We start from the raw sequence: 15,363 nt of genomic DNA, 5'->3' as shown, positions 1-15,363 counted from the left end.
TTATTGATTAAATTTTTTAATCTCATTATATATATAATAAAATAATAATTAAAATTGTTCTACCACCATCATCATCATCATCATTATTGTTGTTGTTATTATTATTATTATTAGATTAATTTATAAGAATTACTAAATTTTGACATAAATTTATAAATAATAAAAAATTATAAGTGAATTACTTGTTAATTTAAGAAAAATATAACGTAATACAAATATATATTTATAAAAAAATTATAATTTATTAAGTTGTTGATTAAATTTATTTCTATATAAAAATTAAATGTATAAATTAAAGTACCATAATTTATTATTAGCCAAAATAAAATATATGATATTGATTAATAATTATAATATATGGTCAATTTTGATTATAAAACTGATCAAAAATTAAATATATAAAAAATTCAAAAATAAAAAAATATATAAAAATAAATAAAAAATATTCACCAGTTCGTCAGCCGGCTCGATTCATCTGCCACCCCTAGTATCAATTCAAGTCAATTTCTATCGATTTTTAATGTTTTTTTTATAATTTAAAATAAAAGAATAAAAACTGGATGGAATAGAGGAGATGGGGGGAATGGTGGTGCTTTTCGCGTCGTTTTGAAAATGAAAACGGGTAATTTCTTAATATTTTTTATATAATTAATTCTCAGATTATAGAAGAATAAATTATTTCTAACCTCTATAAAATGTTTTATTCTTTATAAGTCCCTTATTTCCTTATATATTCAACTTCTCTCCAATCAAGAATTTCTTGAACATCCATTCTCAACCTTCTAGTTGATAAGTGTTAAACACAAAGTTACGAGGGCCAACCCATCAACAAATGAAACCCCTTTATTCACTACAATTTCATCCAAGAAACCGTAAATTATATTGACATATTTAAGATTAGGTCTAATTACAAAAATACTTTCTGATGTTTCTTCTTTAGGTGGTGTTTGTGTAAAATTTTATCACTAAATATAAAACATATTTGTAATTACAATCATAGTTTTAAAGAGTGCACTTATTATTCGCAAACGGTATAAAGTATTTGATGTAATTAGAATAATCTTAGGGGCATTAATGCAATTTAACACAAAAGAAATTTCTTCCTCAAAATCGTACGTTTGTAAAACAATAACGTGGAGTCGAAGGAATCAAAATCTTTTCTAGCTACTTTAGTGTGTAGGGAATTCGCATTTAGGAACAATAGTTCGATTTTTATCGGACTGATTGATTGTCATTCATGAAAGAATATGTATATATAGATAGTTGGATTGTAGTAAAGTTATGGTGGCTGCATGAATCTTTCCTTGTTGTCCTAAGACTATACATTGTCTGCTTCATTATCTCTATGTTATCCCACCTTCTCTAATTGATGGGAATATATCACTCACTCCACTTCTGTTAAAGGAATAAAATACCCTCTCATGTCCAAATAGGACTAAAATTTATATGTGTGTTTTGCCCCGAGTCATGTTACACGCAATCCTCTGACTTGACCTCATTATGATTTGAAATCAAGACCGTTGATTGCTTTATACTTGAGAGCTTAAAATCACGTTGCGTGAATCTATACAAGTATGGACACTTAGTTCTACAAATATCCTACTGTTGTTTTTGCTACGATACGTCATTTATTACTTTCACACTAAAATAATAAGATTTTCTTTCGATTTCAAGAACAAACTTAACCATTGAAAAATTTTAATTATGGGACTATCCAACGAACCTAACGTCCTTCTTTCTAAGGCTTCCAAACACCTAATTTGAACTATAGTCAGTACATCTCAATTCGCAACCCAGACCACTAACCAAGAAAGAAGAATGTTGTTTATACTTAATGACATGCATACACATTTCAATAAAAAAAAGTTAATATTAATGATAAAATATCAAATAATAAATTTTAAAAATATCAATAAAAATATATATTAATCAACAGTAGTTTTAATTGTGTCGTAATATAATTTTTAAAAAATTATTAGTACTAAAAATAATGTGTATGTAAGTAATTAATTCTCGATTCATAATTCGGAAAAGAAAAAGTGAAAAATATCATTAATTACATATATTAAGTGACAAATTTTTTTATTTTATCAAAATAATAAAACTTCATGATTTTAATAATACTTATTATTTTATAGTATATGTTATTGGGAAGAATTATTAACAAAAACTCTGTCATACATATATAGTGATACAAAAATAATTATTGTCACTATTTTGTGTTAGTTACTATCATGACAAAATAAAAAAAATATCACTTAATAAATAAATTTAGTGATTATTTAAATATTATTATTTAATTTTTCATCATTAATATTACTTTAAAGTCAAAATTCTCCACCAAGAAAAAAACAAAAAAATCTGTATGAGTGCGTGCAGTTTCCAGGAACCAAGACCAAAAGTAGCATATATCTGATTAATATGATTGTTCACCCATGTATGTTGTAAAAAAAATTTAGTTCCTTGTTAATTAATCACTATAGCTTAGTTTATATTTTTCGACAGCATTGACTAATATCAAATAATATAGAAAATAAAATATGAGATATAAAATTACAAACTTTAATAGCCCTAAATGAGTACAAATTATTTGGAGTTTAAAGTTCTAATCGGACATGTGAGTGTATATCACTTTTATGTGAATTTATAATTCTTAATTATATTAATATATTAATTGAATTGACTGTAAATCGCTCAATTTATTCAAATATTATTGTAATAATATAATAATTGCTTCTATTTAAAAAAAAAAACATATCCAAGTCTGTTTCCGCTTTAAATGTTGTCAGATTAAAATATATGCTTACATATACCCCAAAGTGTAATAACATAAGAAAATACAAAAAAAATAAGAATAGAAGATTGGAACTTGGAAACAACAGTTTTGGTTTATAAGATTGGATTTGGTAAAATTTGGAAAGCGTGATCTTGGATTCGCAATTACCTGAAATATTATATTAGTGTCGCATAACTTAGTGTGGTCGGCACAAAACGACAATCTTGCTTTTACCTCATTTGGGAATATATGCACAATTTTTTTTGCTCTCCACACACTCTGATCAGGACATATGCTGCTCCTCATCCTCCTCCTAATTATCTTACTACACTCCGCCTCAATTCTTCCTTCTTACCATAACATAAATGACAATGTTCGCTTAATTCCTATGTGATATGTCTCCAACATTACATGCAAAATTGCCTTGTCTCATTATGGAATCAATCCCTCTTCTTCTTTTCTACAGAAGAGAAAAGGAATCCTGAATTCATTTTAACACTGATATAATCAGCCTAGAATCGCACATATTAATATTCCTGCATAAAACTGACCTGCTGGGACACCCAAACAGGTGTAGAGTACAGTAGACGATCGATTACCTTTGTACGGATACATAGACGTTACGAAAGGGATCTAACATCAACACACACAAACCAGAGCAGAAACATGTGAATCTCTGATTCACTTTATTTTAGATAAAGATCCATTGTCAACCGGAAACTTGATCAATTGTTTCATTTGTGGTGATGAAGTCCAGTGTCTTGTCGTTGTAAATTTCCCACCAGCGCTTGATCAGCATTTTCATGTCCTCTCTGTCCATGTATTGCTCTTTGTCGGTGTACTTCCAAGGCTTTGACCCAGTAACGCAGTAGTGAACCACTTTCACTTTGTCGAGCTCAACGCACTCAGGGTGCCGCCAAAGCATTGCCACAAGCAAGTTATAGGTTGCGGGGATTGGCCTCGATGTATTTTTGAAGAAAAAATTGAGATAATCCTGCATAGTGAATCATTGAGACAGATAAGTGTGGATTTAGTTTCAGCAGTGAAATATGAGACTCTACTAATTTTTTACCCAAGCAATTTTCACTTACCTGCTCTGCGAATGGGGTCGGAGGGGTGATTTCAAGGGTGCTCAAGAGATTGTTGTATGTGTCAAGATCCGGCTCAAAAACGAACATGCCACCATTGAAATAAAATGGTGGTTCATTGCCCAGTTCTGCAGGCCACTGGACCTTGTCTGCACAAGGCTTGCCCTGCATCTCACACAAGCAGTCCATCACAGCATATAAGCAGCCACTCGGCAAATCAAAGAGGTGGTCTATATTGTCAAACACTTGGATGTCCGCATCCAGGTAAATCATCTTGTTGTACTCCACGAACTGCAGTTATTAAATTTGAAATACCAAGTGAAGAATTAGCTAACACATGATGGCACGCAATAGAATCCTTGAAATGACAACTAGAAAGGAAACAACTCCATTAAGAAACATTATATTCTCAACTTATATCATGCATTGATAAAGTTCCGAACTTTATGGTCAGCACATATGAAAAGTTGACCAAAATAAAAGGCAGTAAGAGCCTTGGTGAAAAGGCTCACCTCCCACAGGCGAAGCTTACAGTAATTGAGAGCGAAATACGCCCTAATATACTGGCTATCCGTGTTGCCAACAGGAGGACAAACGGGCTCAATCTCACGAAGGAGACACCCCTGGTTTAGCAGTAAGTTGCGGTGATCCTCTGGCACGTCAGGCAAAATTGCCACCACCAGCGGATAAGCAGCTTTCACCTTCCTTAGTCCTTTTGCCAAACAAATCACACCTTTCACGTAGTCGCCATCACCAGCCAAGAACGTAACATAAGCACAGCTACAATCATTGTTCCCTCCAAGAGTTCTTGCTGCCTCAGCTGCATTTTTTATTGTTGGAATGATAATTTCAGGAACCATTTGGACAAAAATGATTTGGAGCAGAAATGAGACTAAGTTGTACAAAGCAGATTGGTTGTTGAAGCAGGAAAGAGCATACAAGCAAATATATAAGCCTAAAAACTTCAGAAAGAAGTTTAATGGACTGATAGTTCTTCCCCTCTACTGACTTTATAGTTGGACACTTACATAAGGATAGGATTTGGTAAAGGGCTTGTCACATTTCAGAATTTCTTGGTAGCGGATGAGAAAGGTCTTCAGGAAGCAAAATATGCTCACAGTATTCACCTTTCTCACAGACTAGATGACAAATCAACCGCTTAAACAGAATTGAAGGTGTTGCTTTTCTATCTCAATAGAACAAATTAAGAATCCTTACACGCTATTACTTCAACTTATTTATTTACCCTATAACTCTGGTGACTTTCGGTAGGTGCTACTTTTTTTTATCCTGATGTAACAAATTAAGAATCCTTGCACACCATGGAGTGACTCTAACTTATTTGTCTGTCTATTGGTAACGGTAGAAGAATATTTCCAGCATCAGACATTTGTATTATCTTCCGATTTCTAAAACTTTCGGCAGGTGGTCAGTTTTATCCCGACGGACCAAGTTAAGAATCCTTTCACACCATGGAATGACTTCGGCATTTGCTTGTTTGTCTATCCGTAACAGTTAAAGAATATCTCCAGCATCAGCAATTCTATTATCTTCCGGTGCTGGTGACTTTCGGTAGCATTTCAAGGGAAAAGACAAGCTTTTTCCCAAGAGAGCAAAGATATTAGTAACTTCTTGGAACTTTACTGATTTTAATGGTTTCCAACTATGGTTAGCAAAAGCTCCAGGCAGTAAGAACTAATTGCATTCTGTAAATCACGACAAGATGAATTTATTGTTCTTTTGCAATCAATAAGAAAAAGGAAAACAATGGTGATTGACAGACGAAAATAGGGGCTATGTTAGATTATCTGTATGTTCCTTTCGGTTTGAAGAAAGTATTGGAGAACGTATTTATGTATGGTTCTTTTGTTGGTTACTTTTGGAAAATATTTCAATTAGTAGATAGGATCATATGAAATCTTTTTAATGATTGGAAGGCATAAACATATGTTCTTAATTGACGTAATAATTTCAATACATATCTATAAAAATATACAAAACTGTATTAACAATTGGGATATAGATATTCATGGTATTACATTTTTAGTAATATCCCCAAATTTTTCAGTCTCTTGTGGTTCCGAAATGAAATTTAACTTGCAGCACAGTGTTGTATGATTTCAATCAAAATTTTCAAAAGATTTTCTGCATATTCTGTCAACTAAAAGCCAGTACATTTTAGAGGGCAAACACTTTATTTTATGCCTATGTGCTCATCTCACCTGATTATTTTAGTTTACCACCTTCCCTAGCAATATTAAACTGATCAACCAGGAATCCATGAGTGGAAGAGAAAAACTAAAAATGGAGCGCTTGATAATTTGCATATTAAGCAGGTGTAACAACCACCAATACCACTAGATAAATTGAAAAGAACAATACACTAATAACACTTAGAAGACCAAGGATTCTAATAGTCTGAGTGCAAAACATGGAAGCAGGCTAGCATCAATGGACATTATGAAAGTAACTCTTTATTAAAAAGGTTGATCAACCAGCTTCTACTTCACAAACTTTATGATGTCCTCTTCAGAAAGTCAAACAAGATCAAAATGGTATAGCTTATGTTACCTTCACATATTCTACCCTGGCACCCTAAATCCCCACTAGCCCTAAACATGTATCACAGTCAAAACATAAGTCAAACTTACAGAACAGCAGCAACTTCAAGCACTCAACAAACTGATTATGGTAGAAGCTTTCGGTTAATCTGAAAATGGAAATGTATAATCTATTTCTTTTCTGTTTTCTTATCTTTTGGATGAATAAATTAAGATCTCAGACAAAATTCAGTATTTAGAAATAAGCAAAGACAATAAACACTAGCATCTCAGTTACCTAGCCTAGTAAAGTATAGGTGGAACTGCTAATCAGACATGGATATTATACATGTTAATAGCGACATTCACTAATAGAGAAAAGCTCATGTAAAAAAATATTAAAAAAAAAAAAGAAAGGGATGAAATACAGTTTGCAGCTTAAATGCACAGAACGTAGAGTGGTATATTGCTCTAAGAAGCACCAAAAAGATCTGCATACCTCAACTTTAAAGGACGTATAGGAATAGCTGAATTGAAATACACTTTCACTGACTGTCTGCAGAAAAGCGTCAAATGGATTACGCGTCCACCAAAACTTGAAAATAGATACACATGCAATATTTATTCATAATGTCAAATTAACTAAAATTCATTCCCCTGAGGTAATATTATCAAACTCTTATGATATTTAAGAAAATTGAAAAACCAGCAACTCAATTATTAGCATTTCCATTTTGGCTTTAGCTTCCAATTTCTGCATATTTGTAGTGAAGGACAGTATTACAACCACATAACTTAATATATATCCTTGATTGCCTTTATAAGAGTATAAGAAGTAAAGCAATAAAAATTCTCTAGTGAGCTATGAATAAGTTGATAGTAAGAGAATCCATGAAATATCTCTGCCATGTTATGGACACACGAGTAGGGAACAACTAGCATACCATTCCGCTGTGCCCGAGTTTGGGATATCAGGGAATCAATCTATATGTCCAATCAAACTAGAGGAGAAAATTTTTGAAGAAGAAACTACTTGGGGATGTTCAATGAATTCATGCTGTGAATCAGCAACTCTTGCATAAGCACAAGTCAATAAGCAATCAGCACAACCGTGCTTTACAAGAAATTGTTCCTTCAGCCATTTCTGGTCAGTTGTTTAGATATCCCAGCGACTAGTTTAAAACGTATAACAAACAATCCCAGGATAATGCAACCCCATGTAACCTTCAACAGTTCCAACCACCAAACTAAAGCAAAGAGGGGGGAGAAAAGAAAAAGATAGCTTCTTGATAAAAACCAATTAGCTTCTACAATGTAGAGGACAAATAGAAGAAATCGAGATGCTTGTCCTTTACATAATGCATAATTGCTATTAACCACACACATATAACATGGAAACAAATTAAAGTTTAAAGGAATGTCATTTGTTAAAGACTAAAAGCAGAAACCAGCCAGATTTACGCACATTAAGAATCAAGCATGACATAGCATATTGTAAATATACAACAGATGCAAGTAGTTGCAATTTTAAGATTACATGCTTGATGAGAATTTGAAGTTTCAAATTCAGCCCAAACCAAAAGAAAAAATCACATAGCTAATGTAACCAATTTTCAATCTTTAATAAGATATTATCAATTGTGTACTGTAGGAAAAGCAATATAATATAAATAAATAAAACACACAATTTCAAAAGAATTATATAATACTAAGATTTACAGAAGCTCCATCTTCAACTCAAGTTCTAGCACCTCGGATTACCTGACTATAGAGACAAACCAAAATTACAACAAGAACCTCACAGACCGGAAAAAAAATTGCAAAACTGAACATAAAACCACAAAAGCAATAATAGTAATAGTAATGCTTACAATCCCCGAGTGTTGCGAAAGAATTGAAGGTGGTGTCTGAGATTGGGGATCATCCGTGTGCTTCATCCTCCAACTTTTTCATATTTAAGGTGATATTTTCTCAACATTTGCTCCATGCAAATGCACCTGATGATGATCAAATGAAAGATCATCTCCTATTTGCTGGATTGGAGTGCCGAAGGGCGGAGCCGGAGATGAAATCCTCCACCTACCCCTCAGCTTTGCGAACGTAGCGGGATTTACAATCCACATTATCCATTTCAGTAAGCAAAGGACATCTGTTTCTGCGCACTCATCTCCTTACGCCATTAACAAAAATCATTTTAATCCCCTCCAAAAGAAAAATAAAAAAGTTCATTTTAAGGAAAATTTTCTTCAAGATTTCTTTTTTTTGGTTTATTTGTTCGTTTTTATTTTCACTGTTATCCTTGAGACACCTATTAAATTTGAATTAATCATGAAACAAGTAGTTGATGAAATATTAGGTCCTTTGTCACGAAACATATAAGTTGGGAAACAAAAGAGGGAGTACAGAGCCATCCCCAATTAGCTTTATGGGCTCATTTGGAGACACCACTATTACATCGTCCCGGAATTTTCCTGAAATTCCAATTGGGTCTTTCTTTGTGATTCTCTACAACATCCAGTTTTGTTGCTCAATCTGCCTCTTTAATCAATCCTTTGATTCTTTTGATTGCATTTGTTAAATTTGATTCAAAGATAACCTTCTCAATTGCAAGAAAATGCATTTTTTTGTAATAAAATACAATATGAGTTTTATAAATATGTCTAAAAATGTAGATAAGAGATAAATTGATCCCAAATAAAAATTCTTTTTTTTTAAAAAACATTAAGATATGATTTACAACAGTTTTTCGAAGTTCTTTTTAGCTACACGTTCTTTTATAAATGGGTCGATTTTTATTTGTTTTAATTACATAAAAATGGAATAAAATAGTCGAAAAAAACAAAATTCAAATGAAATAAATGTAACTTTCAATCTAAGAATTACTCAAATGGCATAACTGAAACTACAAACCACCAAGAAGTGTCAATTGAAGGTGTTAATTAAAAGTAGTCCATGATCTATTGGTAAGCCCAAACCACTATCCAAAAACTCACTTACCTGGATGGCCCAAAGCTGTTGACCTGGCCCATCTCTTGGCTCAACCCGCATCTCTCATCCGACCCATCTTTCTTGGTACTTATTCTTTGCTTTATTGCAGATGAAATCCTAAATCTTTGCTCTGCCTCTCTCTCTCTCTCTAAATCGCCTCCGTATGCTTTTCCTTTTTCTCCTCTGGAATTTTCCCCATTGTTCTTCTCTCACCATCATCACTAGCCGCTCTCTATATGTATCTTTCCTTATGTATCTGGTGGTTAGAATAATACAAAACAAAAGCCTCATTTCTTATCTTCTCTTGCTCCTGATTGAAAAGTTCTCAGTGGACTTGGTTCCTTAGTAGAGTACTCCTAAATGAGTTTGTGGATTTGAACCTTTGTGGCAAAACTGTTTTTAAATATTGTAACAGATATAGTCATTGCTAGCCTGAGTGGCTATGGTATTCCCTTCCATCGAATCTGGCTCATTGAACCAACTATTTTACTCTAATTTTCTTATATCTATTACTATATTTATAGATCTATAGATATTCTTATCTGTATATATATTATATTATTCTTTCTATAATTATTAATTGTAATATTAATAATTTTCATAACGCGACGAATTATTTGTAAGAGTTGATCAGGATTTTTTGGGCTCACTCCCAACAAAAGGGAGATGCAATTTACCCTTTACTTCTTTTCTTTTTAATTTCTTTTACTTCAATGCAAGAATGATTTGATTTAACCTAATCTAAAATTAGAATCTCCTCTTATGCCAAATTTTGCCATCTCCTTCCGCAAAATTACCCAAATAGGTATATCAAGCCAAAACTAGCGACTTTTAAAAGCTATATATAACATACATTTCTATATGTATACCACAGCAGAAGCGACCAACATATATATTGTCACAGAAACTTACATCTTCATACACTTATTCATGCAAATCATCAAAACCTGCGCAGCACATGCAAACAACCTACGCTGCCGACGAAGCCGAGATATAGTGCACCACCACCTCCGCCTCCCCTAGTGTCGATGCCAATTTCGCACGTTCTGGTACCCCACCACCACCGCCAGCAGGTACAGAACGAACGTCGGTTGTGAAGTCCAAGGCCTCGTCGTTGTAGATGTCCCACCATCTCTCCACCAGCATCTTGATATCTGCCCGGTCCATGTTCTCCTCTTTTCCAGTGTACCTCCACGGCTTCGACCCGGCTACGCAGTAGTGGACCACTTTTACGTTGTCGAGATCATCGACCCACTGCGGGTGGCGCCACAACATTGCTACCAACAAGTTGTAAATGGGAGGAATTGGCTTCGAGACGTCTCTGAAGAACATGTTGAGGAAGTCCTACACATAGATTGCACCTCACAAACAATCAACTAGTATAAGAGTTCAATTGAGACTAATTCTAGCTAAAATTCTTCGCAACGAGTGGAATTATGACTCTGTACATGCCAACGAATTTCCATTTTAATCCTGTATATATTGAGGTCTGACATCTTTGGTTTCATGAAAAGTTGATTTGACAATTTTCCCAAATTGAGGTCTAGATTTTCCATGTGTACATCACTTGGGGGCATTAACGTACGAGGTTGCATTTTATTACCTGCTCAGCAAACGGTGTGGAAGGGGTGATTTCAAGGGCGCCAAGCAGTTGATCATAAGTGTTGAGATTAGGCTCGAAGATGAACATGCCACCATTCAGATAGAAAGACGGTTGAGGCCCGAGCACTTCCGGCCACCGGAGCTTCTGCTCACAAGGTGTGTCATACATCTCGCACAGGCAGTCCGCCACACCATAGAAACAGCCACTAGGCAAGTCGAAGAGGTGATCAATGTTATGGAACACTTGGATGTCTGCATCCATGTATATCATTTTGTTGTACTCCACAAACTACACTCCAAACCAGAATAAAAGATATGATCAAACGTTTTATTTTCAATAAACTAGTTTGAATTCCCTAGTGCCCTTTTTCTAGTGGCACCAATCGACCTCAAACCAATTCAATTGCTTGATCGAAATGAGCAAGTTTTCATGCTTACATCCAGCTAGGGATGATTACACCGGCCCCCACTAAGTTTGGTATAATTATATAGATTTCATTATTTGAAAAATTACATCAATCTAGTAATGCTGGTATTTATAATTAAACTCATATGTTGGTAAAATTCATCAACCAAACATGAGGAAAGATTATTCCAACTTTTCTAAGGGCCGAGTATCCCAATATCAAACACCGATTTTTTTTTTTATTTTAAGTTTCTTTTATTTCATAAAAAAGTAAGTTAAATGAACTTGCCAAGAATTTAGAATTAGTATTATGCAATTAGCCGACAAAATTTCTAAGATTTTGAATTTGTAAATAGTTTATTTTTCCGGCTAATTCTTGAAATTCCTACTAACTCAGTCCAATCAATGTACAAGGTATCAGATGATAGATTAAAATTGCAAAACAAATAGCAAATAATAAAACTTGAACGGATATCAGTAGTTCCCCAAAAAAAGAAAAAAGGAAAACTTTTGCTGTATGTGTCAATTTTTCAAGAATAGCCCACTCATTCATTCACAGGATGATCAGTACTATACGTTAAACAGTCGAAGCATCGTATTACAGACAATTCCCACATACTTGGATCGAACATATGCTCCCCCGGTTATATCATGCATGTTCCTGAATTAAATTTTCTATTGCAAATTACCCGATTACATCCTCTATCTCGTTCATCATACGTACGCCACGCGTACATAATATCATATTTATATAGGTCGCACACAGGTACGTATATTGAATGAAGAAGTTGCAGATGGAATACAGATTGTAATATCATCTCTTGCATGTGTCGGTTTACACATAAAGTTAAGAAATGTCAAGACAAACTAAAATTATAAGGCTGAGCAGGTAGGTAGCTTACCTCCCAAAGCCGGAGCTTGCAGTAGTTGACAGCAAAATAGGGTCTGACAAAAGGGCTCTCCTTACCGGTGGAGGGAGGGAAAACCAGTTCGATATCACGGAGGAGACACCCTTGCTCCACCAGGACACGGCGGTGCTCAGCCGGAACGTCAGGCAAAACCGCCACGACAAGAGGGAAAGCAGCTCCGACCTTCCTCAGACCCTTGGCCAAACCTACAACCCCTTTCACATAGTCACCATCACCGGCCAAGAAGGTGACGTACGCATTCCTGGCCGCATTCCTGTTGATTATCATCAGCTCAGCTCCGCCGTCTCTGCCTGCTTTGGAGTTCACGATTTCAGGAGCCATGACAACAACCCACGTAGTTTTAATAATTATCAGAAAATGTTGTTCTCAGAATATTGTATATACGAGCATAAGTACGTATATATGTATTGTTGGAGTATCTGAAGGGGTTATTTAAAAGGACGAAGGCTAAGGAACAAAGTTAGGGCAAGAGTTGACGTGTAAGAAGGAAGTGGAGTAAGGAAGACACGTGGGCAAAGGGCATCAAAGATTGATGTGTTTTTGGCTCTTGTGAATTGCTTAGGCGTTGCTTAGGCATAGCCACGTATCATATGCCAATGTAGGAATAACATGCATCGTGGGAACCTTTAGATCCATATAAATTCAAGACATACTAATATTGTTGCATGGTTTAACCATCAAATTTGAAGTTATCTTTTTATTTACAAGAAGTTGTGGAACAATGTATCTGTTTGTTCATTCCCAGATTTCATCATTTTATTTACTCTCCAAATATTTTCTTAATATATTTTATTTTTCAATAGATTTTGTTTTAATTTTCATATTTTGTGTAGCTTTTGTTTGAGCCTAATAATTTAACATAAGATTAGATATTTTTGTAGGTAAAATTATATTTTTGATCCTGTAATTTTAGGTTGTTAGTACTTTTCGTCCTATAATTTATTTTATTTATATATTTAGTCCTTTTCTGACGAATTTAGTGCTAAACATCTCATATTTGGTCCTTTTTTTTGCTAATTTAATCCTGTTCCAACGACTCATAGTTACAGGATCAAAAAAATGAGATCTATTACAGTGTGAAGTGGATGAAAATTGTCAATACAAAACTAAATTTATCGAAAAAAGACCAAATATGCGATGTTAAGGACTAAATTCGTCCAAGAAAAGGCTAAATATGTAAATAAAATAAGTTACAAAATTAAAAGTACTAACAATCTAAAATTAACAGAAAGTTCATTTAAAGTGAAAAAAATTATTATTTTTCTCCGATTTTGTAGCGCTTTTCAAGTTGTAATCCAATGCATCCATTTTTTCTATTTTTCTTCAAATTTTAAAAGAGAATAAACCAAAAAAATAAATTTAAACAATAAATTTTCTAAAATTTATTGACAATTTTTGTTGAGATTATTTAGAAAATTTGTTGCTTAATTTTTTTTTTATTTATTCTCTTTTGAAGTTGATAACTCTGTCTATTGATTGGATGATAAATCCAAATTTTATTATTTCATCTTCAAAGGTTCCTATTATACCTCTCTCATTAATAGTTTTTATCGGAAAGATTTTCTTAAGGGAAGGTATTCCAAAAATAATTTTGTTAGTTAAATCTTTTATTAATAGGAAGCTTGTTGAAATACACTTTTTATTATTACATATGTAAGCTTTTGGAATTTTATAATCAGTCTCTTAATACTAGGGTTGAAATGTTAGAAATTAACAAGAATACCGAATTAATTAAAGAAAAATATGAAGATGATTTTCTGTCCACTTTAGAAATAGCCACTAGTCAAAAGTGGAATGCAAAAATTGATTTATTAATAAATAATAATTTTAGAAAAAACATTTACTGCACTTGTAGATGGACGATTCCTAAAGTAAATCCTAGACTAATTTATAATTTTGGAAGATTTGACTGTTGAAAAATTAAGCAGATAGTAAAAATCATTGAAGAATTTATTGCACTTGATAATAAAGAAAAAGTAATAAATTTTTTAGATGTCATAGATACGAGGCAAGAATATAAATTGCTATTATAGGTCTTCTATAAATAGTCTTTCAACCCCTAACATTAGAAGACTGGTCGAAAAAATTTTCAGCTGTGTTAGGAATTTAAACTGGAAAAGATACCAATAATGTGCATGTTAATGTTCATGCATGCGCCCATCAACTCCTCTCCACCACCCCACCGCCCCACCGCTTCAATCCCTACTTTAATAACAAGGACAAACCAAAAATTAAAAGGGCCCCCGAACCGTCATGTTCCATCTACAAATGTCAAAATTATAGTTTTAGTCCTATATTTTAAAAATAATATTTGTAAAATATTTAAATGATAAGTTGGATATTTTAATTAATTATACTTACATGTTCTCTAAAAATATAAAATTATATTTTTTTTCAAACAACTTTCATAATTACATTTACACATTTTCTAAAAGTTCACTATTTTAGACTTCACACCCTATCGTTAAAACTTGAAGAAAAAATGCTGATAGTAGCTAAAATCTTATGTAAAATTTCAATTTTACTCCTCGACTAGCATTCTCATGTAATAATTTTGTACTTAACAAAATAAATATAATAATATCAACTTCACTCTATATATACACATTATATTCTCTTTATAATTACAAAATTATACATGAAATTATTAAATTAATCAAAAAATTAAAAATTTATGTAATTTATTTTTTCTAACATCAGTATTTTTTATTCAAACCCTAACAAAAGGAAGTCATGTGTCAATAGAGAATTTTCAAACCAAGGGCAAATGCAATAGCACAGCTTCTTGGGGAAAAAAATAAAATTTTGCAGTTTCAAAAGAGTCTAAATGTAATTAACCTTAAAATGTATAATTCCTAGCAAAATTAACTCATACACACACAAAAGGTAGCTTATTATTATAACCAATGTGCATGGCACACTTAAATATATGTACGCAACTAAAAATACATATTGTAATTGAAGAAATAAAATAGTAGCTAAGAAAATAGATAAAAGAAGAAAGAAAATGAGAAGTTACTGAAAGAAGAGTGAG

At 33.0% G+C, this 15,363-nt stretch overlaps 2 protein-coding genes across 2 annotated transcripts; both read right to left on the bottom strand.

Moving 5' to 3' along the window:
* LOC105168976 (galactinol synthase 2-like) lies at positions 3,210-4,858 on the bottom strand. Its single transcript, XM_011089210.2, has 3 exons — positions 4,377-4,858; positions 3,868-4,155; positions 3,210-3,770 (listed from the first exon to the last, which is right to left on the bottom strand). The coding sequence occupies exons 1-3, from the start codon at positions 4,722-4,724 to the stop codon at positions 3,486-3,488; spliced, it is 921 nt and encodes a 306-aa protein (XP_011087512.1). The 5' UTR covers positions 4,725-4,858; the 3' UTR covers positions 3,210-3,485.
* Positions 10,226-12,742, bottom strand: LOC105168975 (galactinol synthase 2). The gene is made up of 3 exons (XM_011089209.2): positions 12,303-12,742; positions 10,996-11,283; positions 10,226-10,736 (listed from the first exon to the last, which is right to left on the bottom strand). The coding sequence occupies exons 1-3, from the start codon at positions 12,648-12,650 to the stop codon at positions 10,362-10,364; spliced, it is 1,011 nt and encodes a 336-aa protein (XP_011087511.1). The 5' UTR covers positions 12,651-12,742; the 3' UTR covers positions 10,226-10,361.

The sequence above is a fragment of the Sesamum indicum genome, linkage group LG8 (genome assembly GCF_000512975.1).
Source record: "Sesamum indicum cultivar Zhongzhi No. 13 linkage group LG8, S_indicum_v1.0, whole genome shotgun sequence".
Lineage (NCBI taxonomy): Eukaryota > Viridiplantae > Streptophyta > Magnoliopsida > Lamiales > Pedaliaceae > Sesamum > Sesamum indicum.
This window is presented reverse-complemented; position numbering and strand designations above follow the sequence as displayed.